The 15,387-nt window shown below is 40.9% G+C and overlaps 1 protein-coding gene across 13 annotated transcripts in view; it reads left to right on the top strand.

Moving 5' to 3' along the window:
* EMB2804 (tubulin folding cofactor B) overlaps nt 1-15,387 on the top strand; it is a 61,590-nt gene that overhangs the window by 18,864 nt on the left and 27,339 nt on the right. For all 13 annotated transcript variants that reach the window (XR_016101795.1, XR_016101794.1, XR_016101797.1 and 10 more), the window contains exons 4-5: nt 3,391-3,452; nt 4,525-4,566. Coding sequence is in view for 8 of the 13 variants with exons in the window: in XM_088953203.1 (XP_088809329.1) it covers nt 3,391-3,452; nt 4,525-4,566 (104 nt within the window). In the remaining 5 variants the exon portion in view is untranslated. The remainder of the gene's footprint in view (nt 1-3,390; nt 3,453-4,524; nt 4,567-15,387) is intronic.

Raw genomic sequence — 15,387 nt, 5'->3', positions numbered from 1 at the left:
TCTCCGTCTCCGGTTGGTATTGAGATGTTGTTTCACACACTGGCAACTCTTCTCTAATGTTGTTCTGTTGTGTTGCTCTGTTTCGCCCTATTGAAAACCAGTTCTTCTCCCTGGTCATCTTCATCTATGGAACGGTAAATTGCCCTTGTTGGACTGGAGTAATCAAGCAACAAGGGTCATCATCACCCTGGATCCTATATCCCGTGGATTCCAGAGTTCCCCAAGGGCAACCAGTTGAACAATGCATGTCCAGAGCAAAATGTTAGAATAGATATGAATGAACCAGACTTGCACACATGTCCTAGGGGGTGGAGGCGGAAGTGGAAGCTTATCAGTCCTGAATGGAGGACCCTCAGATCTAACCTCCATATCCCGTGCCTAAGCTTCTGAAAAACAAAATCTAACTATCCCACTCAAAGCAACGAAATGGCATTTGAAAAAAATTCAGAGAAGAAAAAAAAATCAAAGAAGAAAACCTCCCTGGCCCATTTGAATCCCTATCCTAAATGACACTCGTAACTCCAAAAATCCGACTCCGTCAAGATCAAAGAAGAAACCCAAGAAATCAAAGCAGGAGGAGAAACTGAACTCCAGTAGCTCCACTAAAGCTCCACTAAGCATCAAAGCGGTAGTATGTATCGTGCCTCCTCATGAGCCAAGAAAGAAAAATAGAACTACAAAATTACAAATTACAAATTACAAATGTATATACAAAAGAAAATACAAATAATCTCACCATTACCACTTCCTGAATCCTCTCTCTTTCTCTCTCTCTCTCTCTCTCTCTCTGCTCATGTTCTCTGCAACTATTAAGAACACACCTCTATGGAAGCTTTGGGACATGACATAGGAGAGAATTGGGAATTTTTTAGGGTTTGGATTGATCATGTGAGAAAGAGAACGAGAGATTGATGAGACACAAAAACTACAAAGACAGAGTTCAAAGTGGACTGAAAATAATTTTTTTCTTCTGTATTAAGCTATGGTGATGCGTAATGGAGAGAGAGAGAGAGGGAGAGTATGGAGGACAATGGAATAGAGAAAGAAAATTTACTTAAGGTGGTTCCAAGTTCCAACTGTTGGGTGGTTGAATCAATCTTGGCTGCCTATATATTAAAAATGTTGAAGGGGCAAGGTCATCTTCTGTGGTTGGGTTTCATTTTCTTAAAGAGGAACAACATGGTAGGAGGAGAAGATGTACTGGTATCGCCTTCTCTACCTCAATCCCTCTCCAGCTGAATCTTCCTCCATCACCATTGTCAATTTCCCTAATTCCAGGCAACAACAACAACAAAGACATGGCTGCCATGGCTGACCAGATAAAAATCAATAGGCACGTAGAGTAGAGTCAGTGAGATCTAGGGAGGTGGCCCAGTGGGAATGGTGCATGGTGGTGCGCCTGTGGCTTCTATCGCCATTGAGACATTGCATGGGATCCTGTCATACGAAGCAACAATGGATGAAACCCACATCGACATCGATGACTGCTACCCCTGGCACCCATAGGGGTCAGTAACGGCATCTTGGCCGAGTCGGCATGGTCAGTAATGGGGTTTTAGATTTGTATTTAAACACCTTCTCTACCTGGAAAACCACCTGGACAACTTTACTAGAGAATAGATCAGAACTTCAGCTCTTTCATCTGAAATTGCTTCACACGACCGATAAAGTGAAATCTCCAACAAGTCCTTTGAAGGTTCAACAACTTCTTTGAATCCCCAACTGATTGTCAACTCCAGAGTATGCCTCAACTGCTTTGAAGACTATCTTACAGTTCTTAAAATTTTTCATCAGTTTGATTCTATTTTGAAAATTTGAGGAATAGTAGAGGGCAAATTCGACATTTCATTTTTTTCCGTTAGTGCTTAACGGTAATGCCAATTGTCAGAAAACTTGGGGATACTTTAAGACAATATGTAAACAGTAAGGGTAGAGTTAGTCAATTTCCTATACAATAGGGGTACTTTAAGAAATTTGCCCTAAAAGTATTACAAGATGATTTCATGCATCAGATGGCTAATCCCTCAGAGTTGGTTAGCCTTGGTTAACCAACTCGTGAAGGGTCCATGGTAAGCCTGTATTTCAAAGGACCCTCTTGCATCTTTTCCAGCCAACCTGTTTCCACTCAAGAATTTCCTTCTATGATTACATGCATGTAGTTCATAGCCTTAGCCCTTCTTACTCCTTCCAACACACCCCACAGTTATGCTCTAGCTGAATCTCCATTCCCTTCTGGCCCTGAGTACAATGCTAAAAATATGCCCTGCCTCATCCCTGAATACACTCCTACCCCAGATTGGCCTGGGTTACCTAGGCTGCGCAGATCAAAATTCATCATCATCATCATCATCTAAACCTTGTCCCAACTTTGTGGGTTCAGCCACATGAGTCCTCTTTCACCATTTCATTCTGTTCAATGCTAAAAATATGCCCTGCCTCATCCCTGAATACACTCCTACCCTAGATTGGCCTGGGTTACCAAGGCTGCTCAGATCAAAATTCATCATCATCATCATCTAAACCTTGTCCCAACCATGTGGGTTCAGCCACATGAGTCCTCTTTCACCATTTCATTCTGTTCAGTGCCATATCTCCCAAATTTTTACAGAGGGATTAGACCGAAGCTTGGAAACAGTGGTAGACTGGCCTTCTGGAAGGACCCCTGGTGCTCTGGTCGCCCTTTAGATGAGCTCAACCTGCAGCTATTTCAGCTTGCCTTGGACCAAGAGGCTTTAGTGGTGAATTGTTAGTGTTCAAGGGAGCAAGGTAGTTTGGATTTCTTTATTTAGAAGAAACTTTCAGGACTGGGAGCTGGGGAGTTATATAGAGCTCTCTCAGTTACTTATGAGACTGCGGATGGTTTGTTTTCTCTGAAGACCTTTTTACTGAAAATATTGAGTAACTTCAGGAAATAAACAAAATCCGACTTTATTGTTTTTTGCAATTATCATATAACAAAATCTTTTATAGTTGTTTTATGTGCAATGTGGTAGTTTTTTTGGTAAGATCCAAGAATTTTATTAATATGGAGATAAACAAGATTACAATGCTACAGGCTTTACATCTGATATGCGCAATAAGTCCCTGCAGTTGATGGCAGGAAGTTATTTATTGTGCATCCTTTGATATATAGAGGCAGGGTATACATTATCTTTTTGTACATTGTTTTTTTGCCTTTAACCATGTAAGCTGTTATTTATTAAGGTGGCTCTCCTTTTTACCTATATATATATTATTTATTAAGGTGGCTCTCCTTTTTACATAAATAAATAAATAAATAAATATATATATATATATAATTTATCAGTAAAAAGAGCCGGTTAGACCTAGATGTTGTTGTGAATCTTTTTTCAGCAGCTCATTATTCAAAATTCACTTTGAACAATTCAGGTACTATCAGGAAATTTAAGGAAAAAATAGCATCTCAAAATCCATCACTCTTTGAAAGTAAGGTAAGCCTCTCAATTTTTACTAGCTTTGCATTGTGGATGCTTAGGTGGCATTAAATATATTTTCAAGTTGGAGAGAACATACTGAAGAGGTCCTTGGAGATTATGCTATCAAAATAGGGAGGAGTTGTGCAGATTAAACCCCTCATCCAATTGGTTCCAAGATCTGCTAATTTGATGGCTAATGCGTTGCCTAGAGACTTGAGTTTGAGGATTGATTCTTTTAGGTTTTTTTTATCAGTAAGACAGTAACTGTAAACTTTTATTGATGAGAGTGAATAATGTACAACTAAGTATATATGGTACAGATGCCATGCAATAAATATTAACCTATAGGTAGTTCCTCCAGAGGTTTCATACCAAAACGAGGTACAAGCTGTATCTCAATTAATGAAAAGGCCCAACAAATCAGTTCCTGTCTGTTGATTCCTTCCTGGCTATCTAATCAGCAATACTATTTGCTAATTGTGGCATCCATATAAAATATGTCAATTCAAACTATGGGATAAGCAAACAGCTTCTGTGATCTGATGTTGTAGGTGCCACTCCTCATTTTCTTCCTCTTTCAGCCAGCCGATTGTTGTCTTTTAATCCCCTCTCTCTATCAGGTTTCTAGATACCATTGAGTTTGCCAATCTTAAGCCTTGGAGTAATGCAAAAAAGTTTTGCTCTAATAGAATTTCCTTCCCCTTATTGGACCTAAAAGGGCTAACAAAATATTACCTTTATGATTTCTGAAGACCTTAGTTGTTACTTTCTGCCATGTTAAGATTTGTACTATATTTTTTCCTGTATTGGGAGCTTTATGCATGGACTTTTGAAGACTTAGGTTATGTTTAATATACCTGGGGCTCTCTAGTTTCTTCATATTTATATTTGGCTTGTTACAGACATCCCCTTGGTCACTTTCTGCAAAAACAAAAGATCCAGTTATTTTGCCTCTGATTTGCCTTGCTCTAGTCATACCTGCTTTTGTTCTTTCATCGTCGATTTTGTAGCACATGATGTGTATTCACAACTAGGCATGTGGAGGAATTTGTTGATTTTCTTCTATTAACTTGAAGTGTGCATGCAGATACCTGATAACTACATGGAAGACCTTGCTGAAAAAATCAAGGTTAGCAAGAATTATTTTTCTTATGTTCTTTTTCTGCTAAACAAATTGGCAGATTATGTGACTTTAAGATGTGTTGCTTTTGGAATTGTTCTCTTCGTTAAAGAGAAATCACCATGTTTTGTATAAAGTTATATGATGAGGGCTGAACTTAGGCCCTTTTACTTATTGGTAGCCAAACTAAATATATGCAAATTATTTATCAAAAACAGTGTAGTTTCATTTAGTTATAGTTGGGATAAGGCATGGATGATGATAATGATGATGAATGTAAATGCATTTAGTTAACTTGGAACTTCTCCCTTTTATCTCTTTCTTTCAATAATAATAATATTTATAAAAAAAATTGCATGTATTATTTTAGCTTATGATGTAGTTATTTAAGAATGTATCTTGAGGTGCTATCTCGTTACCTCAAGGTTACTGTGTAATTTTCTTTTGATAAATAAGGTGTTTTCCCTTTATTTTACTATTAAAGTGTGGTAATAGTAAATGTTGAAGTTCGACCTGCCCTAGAATTCTGTCTTGTTCGTTGATTGTAAAATAAAGTGAACAGCAAGAAGTAGAAGTAGAAGAGAAAAGAAGAGAGAGAAGAGAGGTCTGGTTCGAATTAGAGAAAAAGTTATCCCTAGATTCGGCCAGACCTGTTATTATATTATTAACTTATTGGAAAAGACTTAAGTGCCCTTATTTAAGTAAGAGTCACTCGAACTAACATAACAGTACACATCAACATTCTCAACAAGTGCAAAGACCAAAATACCCCTTCACTAACACCACTAACACTCCCCCTCAAGCTGGTGAGTATATATCATATAATCCCAGCTTGTTACATATGTAGTCCACTCTACCCCGACTCAAACCTTTTGTAAACAAGTCTGCCCACTGGTTTTCCGTACTAACATATGCAGTTTCTATCACTCCATTCAGCACCTTCTCTCTCACAAAATGACAGTCAACTTCGATGTGCTTGGTTCTTTCATGAAACACCGGATTGGAAGAGATATGAACCGCTGCCTGATTGTCACAATAGAGCTTCATTGGAGTACTGATGTCATATCCTATCTCCCGTAGAAGGTTCCTTAGCCACACTAATTCACAAGCAGTATGTGCCATGGCCCTATATTCTGCTTCTACACTGCTTCTTGCCACAACTGTTTGCTTCTTACTTTTCCACGTTACCAGGTTACCCCCCAGAAAGGTGCAATAGCCTGTGGTAGATCGTCTATCAGACATAGAACCTGCCCAATCAGCATCAGTGTACCCTTCTACTACCAGTTTTCCACCACTCCTGTACAGCAAACCACATCTAAGAGCTCATTTCAGATACTTCATAATCCTTAGCACTGCATTCCAATGTGGGACCAAAGGTTTCTGCATGAACTAACTCACCACACTAATCGCAAATGAAATATCTGGTCGAGTAATGGTTAGATAGTTTAGTTTGCCTACAAGTCGTCGGTATCTGCCTGGGTCTTCAAATACTTCACCTATATCACTGCTCAGCCTCGTATTTGTTTCCATAGGTGTCTCAGTCGGTTTAGTACCCAGCAACCCTGTTTCTTCCAATAAATCAAGCACATGTTTCCTCTGACACAAATTAATGCCATGCTTAGATCTTGCTACCTCTATGCCCCAAAAGTATTTCAACTTGCCAAAGTCCTTTGTCTGAAAGTGTTCCTATAGGAATGCCTTCAATCTGTCAATGCCCATTTTATCATTCCTAGTCACAACGATATCATCCACATACACCACCAATATTATATTGCCTGTTGAAGAGTCAAGACTGAAGACATAATGATCAACTTGGCACTGTTTCATACCAAACTTCTTGACCACCTCACTGAACCTACCAAACCATGCTCGAGGAGACTGTTTAAGTCCATATATAGCCTTCTTAAGTCTGCATACCTTACCATCCTCCCTCTGAGCAACAAACCCTGGTGGTTGCTCCATGTAGACCTCATCGAGCAAATCACCATGCAAAAATGCATTTTTGATATCTACCTGATGTAGAGGCCAATCATACATAGCTGCAGGGGAGATGACGACACGAACTGACCCTATCTTAGCAACCGGGGAGAATGTCTCTGTGTAGTCAATGCCATAGGTTTGGGAGTACCCTTTGGCAACCAGCCGCGTCTTCAGGCGCTCAACACGACCATCTGACAAGTACTTAACACCATACACCCACTTACAACCGACAACTTGCTTCCCAGGAGGAAGAGCGTTGAGGTCCCAAGTGTGATTCTGATGCAGAGTAGAGAGCTCTTCTTCCATATCACGGCACCACTCTGGAGAGGTAAGGGCTTCCTAGACATCCTTAGGAACAACCACGAAGGATAACAAAGAGATGAACTGGCGATGGGAAGCAGAGAGGTGAGTAAGTGAAACAAAATTGGAAATAGGGTGAAGGATGCAGGTACGTTTACCTTTCCGGAAGGCAATAGGAAGATCTAGGTCGGAAGCTGGTGTTGGAGCTGGAGCTGGATCTGTCGACGGTGATGAAGCCGGAGGAGTTGCAGCCGGTACACGCGGGCGATGTGTATACACGTGACGGATGGGTGGACGGTCAACAGACGGTGGCACCGGAGGCAAGGACATAGGCATGATTGGAACCAGAGGAGGTGGATCAGCCACAGGAAGAGGAAGAGGAGGTGGTGATGTGGAGGAAGCAGCATCACCGAACCCCACGAAGAACGGAGTAGACTCGAAGAATGTAACATTAGCACATACCATGGAACGACGGGAACTGGGATGATAACACTTGTACCCTTTCTGAGTTCGGGAATAGCCAAGGAAGATACACTTAAGGGAACATGCATCTAACTTGTCAGTCTCGAGACCCAGATTATGAACGAAGCAAACACACCCAAATACCCGAGGAGGAAGCGGAAACGGAGACATGTTGGGGAATAAGACACTAAAAGGAGAACGACCATCAAAAATAGACGTGGGCATCCGATTAATTAAGAAACAAGAGGTGAGCATTGCATCGCTCCAAAAGGTTTTGGGAACATTCATGTGGTGCATGAGGGAGTGTGCCGTTTCTACAAGATGTCGGTTCTTTCTCTCAGCAACCCCATTTTGTTGCGGAGTGTAGGCACAAGAAGTTTGGGGTATAATGCCATGTTGGTCCAAGTATTCTTGAAAAGATGAAGACAAGTATTCACGACCATTATCAGAATGGAAAATTTTGTTGTGAACGCCAAATTGATTGCGGATCTCAGCATAAAATTTCTGGAAGATGGCAAATAATTCACTTCTTTCTTTCATTAAATAGAGCCACGTCATTCTTGAACAGTCATCAACAAAAATAACAAAATATCTGTATCCATTATATGACATCACTTTATAAGGACCCCAAACATCTGAATGAATTAAAGAAAAAAGACTCGACACATGGTTATCGACCCTAGAACGAAAGGGAACACGATGGTGTTTCCCAAATTGACATGACTCACAATCTAAAACAGAAAGTTGACTCAATGAAGGGACTAAGGACTGCAACACTTTCAGCAAAGGATGACCAAATCTACAATGCCACTGGAGAGGAGAAATGGATGACTGAAGGGCCGTTGACGTTCTTCCACCACCATTAAGATAATACAGTCCACCGGCTTCATGCCCTCCACCAATCTTCATCCCCGTCTTGAGATCCTGAAAAACACACATAGAGGGGTAAAATGTGATGGAGCACTTAAGGGACTTGGTTAGCTTACTAACAGACATAAGATTAAATGGAAGCTTAGGTACAAATAAAACAGAGGATAGGGATACAGGGTCTAGGTCAGCATTACCAACACCACAGATAGATGATGTGGAGCCATTAGCAAGGGTAACAAATTGTGATGTTGAGCAATGGGTGAGAGATGAAAACACACCTGGAGTTCCCGTAATGTGATCGGAGGCTCCAGAGTCAATAATCCAGGGGTTGGGTGTGGATGCCAAACAAGCCATACCTGAGTGTGCAAATGTAGCTGTGTTTTGCTACGACTTGGATTGAATAAACCTTTCATACTCATCCCGAGGAACACTCACCATCTCCTTGCCTAGACCATCTGAGGGAGTAGAAGGCACCGGGTCAGCTGACTGGTTCTGTCTAGAGCTGAAACTGGTGTCACTAGTCATGGCATGGTTGGCCCACGTCGAGGGAGGACCATGTAAGTCAGCAGTAGTTAATATGGTATGTCCATCCAAACCACAATGAGTACACTTCCGTGGACCCGAGCCACGTCCTCTACCACGAGCTCCCCCTGAATCTCTGCCTCCAGTATGACCACCACCACGGATATGTGTAGGTCCACCACTTCCACTCCTGCCAGGCTGGGCTCCTCGAGCCCCACTTCTGCCACCTTGACCTCTCGATACTGCAAATGCTGATTTATCTGAGACATTAGAATCCATGGATCCAATGGAAGCCCTCCGAAGACGAGCAAACACCTCCTCTAAAGATGGAAGAGCAGATCCTCCTAGTATCTGGGCTCGTACTGGTTCATACTCAGACTTCAGCCCCACCAAAAACCGTGTCACATCAAGCTGCTCTCGCTGTTGCTGTTGAACTTTGACATCAGAAGTGAGAGGATGATAGACGTTTAACTCATTACAGATATTTCTCACACTGGCATAGTACTCCTCAAGGCTCTGATTTCCCTGTTGCAGATTGAAGTATTCCTGATACAGTTGATATACCCTAGTGGTATTATCCTGACCTGAATATAGTTTCTTAGCATGATCCCACACCTCTTTGGCTGTGTCAAGAAACATGAAGTTCACACTGATTCTGGGTTCCATATTGTTCCACAACCATGTGATGATCTGTGCATCTTCCTATTCCTAGTCTTCATACTCCTGAGAATTAGCAGGGGGTTTCTCCTCTCTTATGTGCTTCACTTTCTTCTTTGCCTTCAGAAAAACCTCTACAGACTTGGCCCAAGGGACATAGTTCTCTCCATTCAGTTTAATGGAGGTCATTTGGACATTCAGGTAGTCAGTTGATATCATGACACTAGGTTTACTATCACTGTTATCTGCCATTGCTGAACTCCCTTATCACTGAATTCTGAGCACTACACACTACACACAAACATTTCACCGAAATCTGCACACTGATTTCAACAGTAATAAATGTTGAGAACTGCAACACCACAAACCCTACTCACCGAAGTCCGCACACTAATTTCAGCAATATTAAATGCTGAAAACCACACTTGTAACACCACAAACCCTAATCCACAGCTACCGGAAGTTTCACCATTAAGTAGACACTATTGTCCTCATCGCCTGAAGGTCAACCACATGAAGGACTGAGACACCATTGCACCACACGTACCAGCCCTAATTAGGGCTTAGAAACCACAACAACCAATCACCAACGACACAATCGGAGGCATATGAACCTCCAAAGGAAGAGGGCGATCACTCCTTTTCAGCCCTTTTCCCAGTCTCCAACTCACAACTGAGAAACCCAAGAGAAACCCTAGTTCGAATGCGCAGAAGACAGAATTCTAGCAAGTCTGATTTATTCAATGTGGCTCTGATACCATGTTGAAGTTCGACCTAGCCTAGAATTTTGTCTTGTTTGTTGACTGTAAAGTAAGGTGAACAACAAGAAGTAGAAGTAGAAGAGAAAAGAAGAAGAGAGAAAAGAGAGAAGGTCTGGTTCGAATTAGAGAAAAAAGTTATCCCTAGATTCGGCCAGACCTGTTATTATATTATTAACTTATTATAGAGAAAAAGTTATCACTCGAACTAACATAACAGTACACATCAACATTCTCAACAAGTGCAAAGACCAAAATACCCCTTCACTAACACCACTAACAGTAAACAATATTAAAGTAAATGAGGGAGGGGCAGAAAATGAAGAGGAGAGAGGAGATACTAGAGAGGAAAAGAGGGCATGAACTAGTAGAAGGACTCGGTGGCTGATTTTGTTGGAAGTCTTGGATGCAAATTGAAGGATCTAAATGATTTGGAAGTTTTTTTTTTATTTTTTTTATTTTATTTTTTATATAGAAGGAGAAAGAGAAAGAAACTAAGGTGAGGAAAAGGAAATTGAGTTATGTTGAAAGATTGAGAATGGATGTGGAGGGGGATAAAAAAATTAGTGTAAGAGGGGAGAGGAGGGAGGGGAATAAGTAGGCCATTAGCTGTAGAAGGGGAAAAAGCAAGTTTAAAATGAGAATAATTAGCTGGAATGCGAGAGGTCTAGGGAGTGCGGGGAAAAGAACTATAATAAAAGAGGTTATTAGGAAATTAAACCCGGATGTGGTGTTAGTTCACGAGTCCAAATGGGTAGAGTTTGATAGTAGGTAGGCCAAAATTGTTTGGAAGGCTAGGTGGATTAATTGGGCAATGGCAACTTCGTGGGGGTCCTCTGGGGGTCTAGTGACATTGTAGAAAAAAATGAAGTGTTAGTAGGCATTGAAGAACTTGTAGTTAAATTTTTAGTTAGTGACTATGAAATTTAGACAAGTAGAGGATCGATTTTAACGGAAGTTGACAAATATATATGGTCCCAATGATTATAGGGGGAGAAATGAAATGTGGGAAGAGCTTGGGGATATTAGAGGACTATGTAAGGGGCCTTGGTGCATAGGAGGAGATTTTAATGTAGTTAGATTCACAAAAGAAACTAGTAATTCCAAGCAAAGGGTGACAACAAGTATGAGGAAGTTTAACCAGTTTGTGGATACTTATGAGCTTAAGGAACTCCCACTTTTACACAATATTTTTACTTGATCTAATCTCCAAATGAACCCAATCTGTTCTAAGTTGGATAGGCTTCTATTCTCACTGGATTGGGAAGACCATTGGGGAGGTTTGATGCCAAGACTCAAGAGCACTTCCAAGAGTAACATCAGTTCATTGGCCAATGGTGATTTGTAAGAAGGTTTTGAGAAGTGTTGGTCCGTCTCCGTTTAGATTTGAAAATATGTGGCTGTGACATTTGGTATTTATTACTCATTTTTTTGATCAATAACAAATTCATTAATTCATCATTAAAATAATTACAAAAAGGAAGACAAACACTCTTATCTTCCAAAAACAACTTGAGCCCTCAAGAAGAAAAGAAAAAGGAAAGGAAGAAACAGTAAAATTACAATTTGGCCCAAAACATTGAATCCCTTTCCACCCCTTGTTTAGCTAATCCATCAGCTAAAGAATTAGCTGATCTTTTAACCCAATTCATCTTCACTTCCATTTCCCGCACCAGCCACTTAAATTTTCTCCTCTCATTGTTGTAATTCCATGAGCCATTGTTATCTTTGTTCAGCCACCCTATCACCACCTCCGAGTCCCCTTCAATTATGAGTTTTTTGATATTCATCTCAGCTTTCTGGATTCCTTCTATAACTGCAGAGATCTCAGCTCTCAGCTCTCAGGGAGTCACCCACTCCAACTGGGCCTGAAAACAAGGCATAAATGACCCCATTCTCATCCCTAAATACACCCCCAATCCCTAACTGTCTAGGATTCCCCCTACTATTCCCATCAAAGTTTAGTTTTGTGAATCTAGTAGGTGGGGGGGGGGTGCTCCAGGGCACACTCATTACTGATTTGGCCTGTGTACAGTTCGCAATCTCACCCCACTTCCTCAACATGTCATCCACTGTGTAATCTGTAAATAGCTCTAAGGATTTCAGCCACTGTACAGCCCTAATATGGATTATAGCCCTCAGTTCTTCAGCCCTTCTCTCAACTTCTGAGAAGATCCTGGAATTTCTTTCTTCCCATAATGACTAGCATACCGCAGCCCTCAGTCCTCTCCACATAGTCCTACCCCTTTTCATATGCCACCTGAAAAAAGAAGGGGAGAAATACTCATCTAGACAACCAATGTGATAGGATGTAACCTTTGCTTTTAATAAATTTTCTTTCTTCTTGATTCTTCGAAAAAAAAACATTTGGTATTTATTGCGAAAGTTAATGATTTGTGGGGGGAAAGTGATCCTAGAGTTAAATGGAAAGGAATGAGGTTCCATAAGAAGCTTCAGTATTTAAAAACCTAGATTAAAAAATGGAACATGTTGGAGTTTGGGAGATTAGAAGAAAGGAAGCAAGTTGTGATTGACCAAATTGAGGAGCTAGACTTGAAGGAAGGGGTTCTTTTGAGGAAGGAGACAAGGAACAAAGATGGACCTTGAGAAAACAATTGGAGACAAAAATTGAGGCACAAGTGGTTAAAGGAGGGATATAGGAAAACAAAATTCTTTTATGCTGTTCAGTTTCAAAAAAAAAAAAAACCTTTTATGTTGTGGCAAATGGGAGGAGAAGAACGGGATGAGATACTTGGGGTTTTGTGGATCATTTCAAATCTATTTTTAGAAGGCTCTTAAATGGCAAAGTGCGGGTAGAAAGACTGGAGCAGCCAAGACTAGATATTAGGATCAGTGATTGGGTAGAAAGAAAATTTGAATTGGAGGAAATAAAGAGAGTAGTGTTTTCTATAGATAGATCAGAGGCACCAAAGCTAGATGGGTTTACAATGGCATTTTGTCAAGATTCTCGCGATATACTAAAAGAGGACATTTAGTTAGTATTTGGTGAATTTTACGGGGGAGAAGTAATTAATCCTGGATTGAACTCCACATTTACTACATTGGTTCCTCCAAAGAGTGATGCTTTCCATCCAAGAGATTTTAGACCAATCAGCTTTGTGAATAGTTTAGCTTCCCCACTAGTCGTCTATACCTTCCAGGATCTTCAAATACTTCTCCTGTATCACTGCTCAACTTAACATTTGGTTCCATAAGGGTCTCAGCCGGTTTTGCACCTAACAGTCATGTTTCTTCCAATAGATTTAGAACATATTTTCTTTGGCATAGATTTACACCTTGTTTTGACCTGGCAACCTCTATTCCCAAGAAATACTTCAATGTTCCAAGATCTTTTGTTTGGAAATGATTTTGCAGAAATACCTTTAATTTGCCAATTCCCAATTTATCACTGCCAGTAATGACAATATCATCCACATAGACCACTAATAGAATCTTCCCAGCTTCTGAGTCATAGATGAACATTGGGTGATCTACCTGGCACTGCTTCATTCCAAAACTCTTCACCACTTCACTGAACTTCCCAAACCAAGCATGCGGCGATTGTTTCGACCTATAAATTGCCTTCTTCAATCTGCATACCTTACCATCCTCCCCCTGAGCAACAAACCCAGGTGGTTGCTCCATATATACCTCCTCCACAAGATCACCATGGAGAAAGGCATTCTTTATATCAAGCTGAAACAAAGGCCAATTATACATAGCTGCCAGGGAAATTAGTACACGAACAGAACCAATCTTAGCCACCGGAGAGAATGTCTCCATGTAGTCCACTCCATACAACTGTGAGTAACCTTTAGCAACAAGTCTGGCCTTCAGACGCTCCACACTACCATTTGGCAAGTATTTCACAGTATACACCCATTTACAACCTATAGCATGCTTATCAGGTGGGAGAGTAGTAAGTTCCCACGTTTGAGTATGTTGAAGAGCAGAAAGTTCCTCCATTGCCCGTCGCCAATCAGGTGAACTGAGAGCTTCTTGAACATTGTTAGGTATGGAAATAGAGGATAAAAGGGAAACAAACTGGTGATGTGAGGTAGAAAGACGAGATAATGAAACAAAATTGGAAATGGGATGGAGGGTAGAACTGCGTTTACCTTTCCGTAAGGCAATGGGTAGGTCAAGGTCTGAAGGTTCAACAATAGGAGCCATGAGAGGATCCGCAGATGAGGTAGAAGCTAGAGGAGGGGCCGGTGTCGTTCGACGTGTATACACTTGCCGGATTGGTGGACGTTCGGTGGTGATCTGCACGGGATGAAGTGATGAGTCTACTCCAACAACAACATTTGGAACTGGATCACTGACAGGAAGAGGAAGAGGAAGGACAGGTGGAGATGAAGGCGCTTCAGGACTTGAGAAGAAGGGGATTGACTAAAAAAATGTGACATCAGGGCAAACATAGCACTTCCGGGTAATGGGATTATAACACTTGTACCCTTTTTGAGTCCCTGAGTAGCCAAGGAAGACACATTTAATTGAGCGTGCATCTAGCTTGTCTATTCCAGGGCTCAGATTGTGGACAAAGCACACACAACCAAAGACACGAGGAATTAATGGGAATGGAGATAAAGTGGGAAACAAGATAGAGAAGGGGGACTGACCATGAAGGATGAAGGAGGGCATCGAATTAATGAGAAAACATGCAGTGAGTATAGCATCACTCCAAAACCGTTTAGGAACATTCATGTGGTGAAGAATAGACCGAGCAGTTTCAAGAAGCTGACGGTTCTTCCGTTCAGCTACCCCATTTTGTTGAGGGGTGAATGCACATGATGTCTGAAGAATAATGCCATGTTGTTCTAAATACTGTTGAAATGGAGTAAGAAAGTATTCACGACCATTATCTGAACGGAGAATTTTGATTGGAACACCAAATTGTGTGCGTATTTCAGCATGAAATTTTTGAAAAATGGAAAACAATTCACTTCTTTCTTTCATTAAATAAATCCATGTCATTCTTGAACCATCATCAATAAAGGAGACAAAATACTTGTACCCTTTATAAGACTCTATTTTGATTGGACCCCAAACATCTGAATGAACCAAAGAAAAAGGACTCAACATACGACTCTCAACTCTTGGACTGAAGGACACACGACGATGTTTCCCAAACTGACATGACTCACATTGCAAAACTGATAAATGACTCAATGACGGGACCAAAATCTTGAGAGCCTTGAGAGATGGATGCCCTAGTCGGCAATGCCATTGTAGAGGAGTAAGTGAAGTCTGGAGAGCAATTGAAGATCCACCACCGTCA

This window comes from Nelumbo lutea, chromosome 7 (genome assembly GCF_056320005.1).
Source record: "Nelumbo lutea isolate HS-2025 chromosome 7, American lotus-T2T, whole genome shotgun sequence".
Lineage (NCBI taxonomy): Eukaryota > Viridiplantae > Streptophyta > Magnoliopsida > Proteales > Nelumbonaceae > Nelumbo > Nelumbo lutea.
This window is presented reverse-complemented; position numbering and strand designations above follow the sequence as displayed.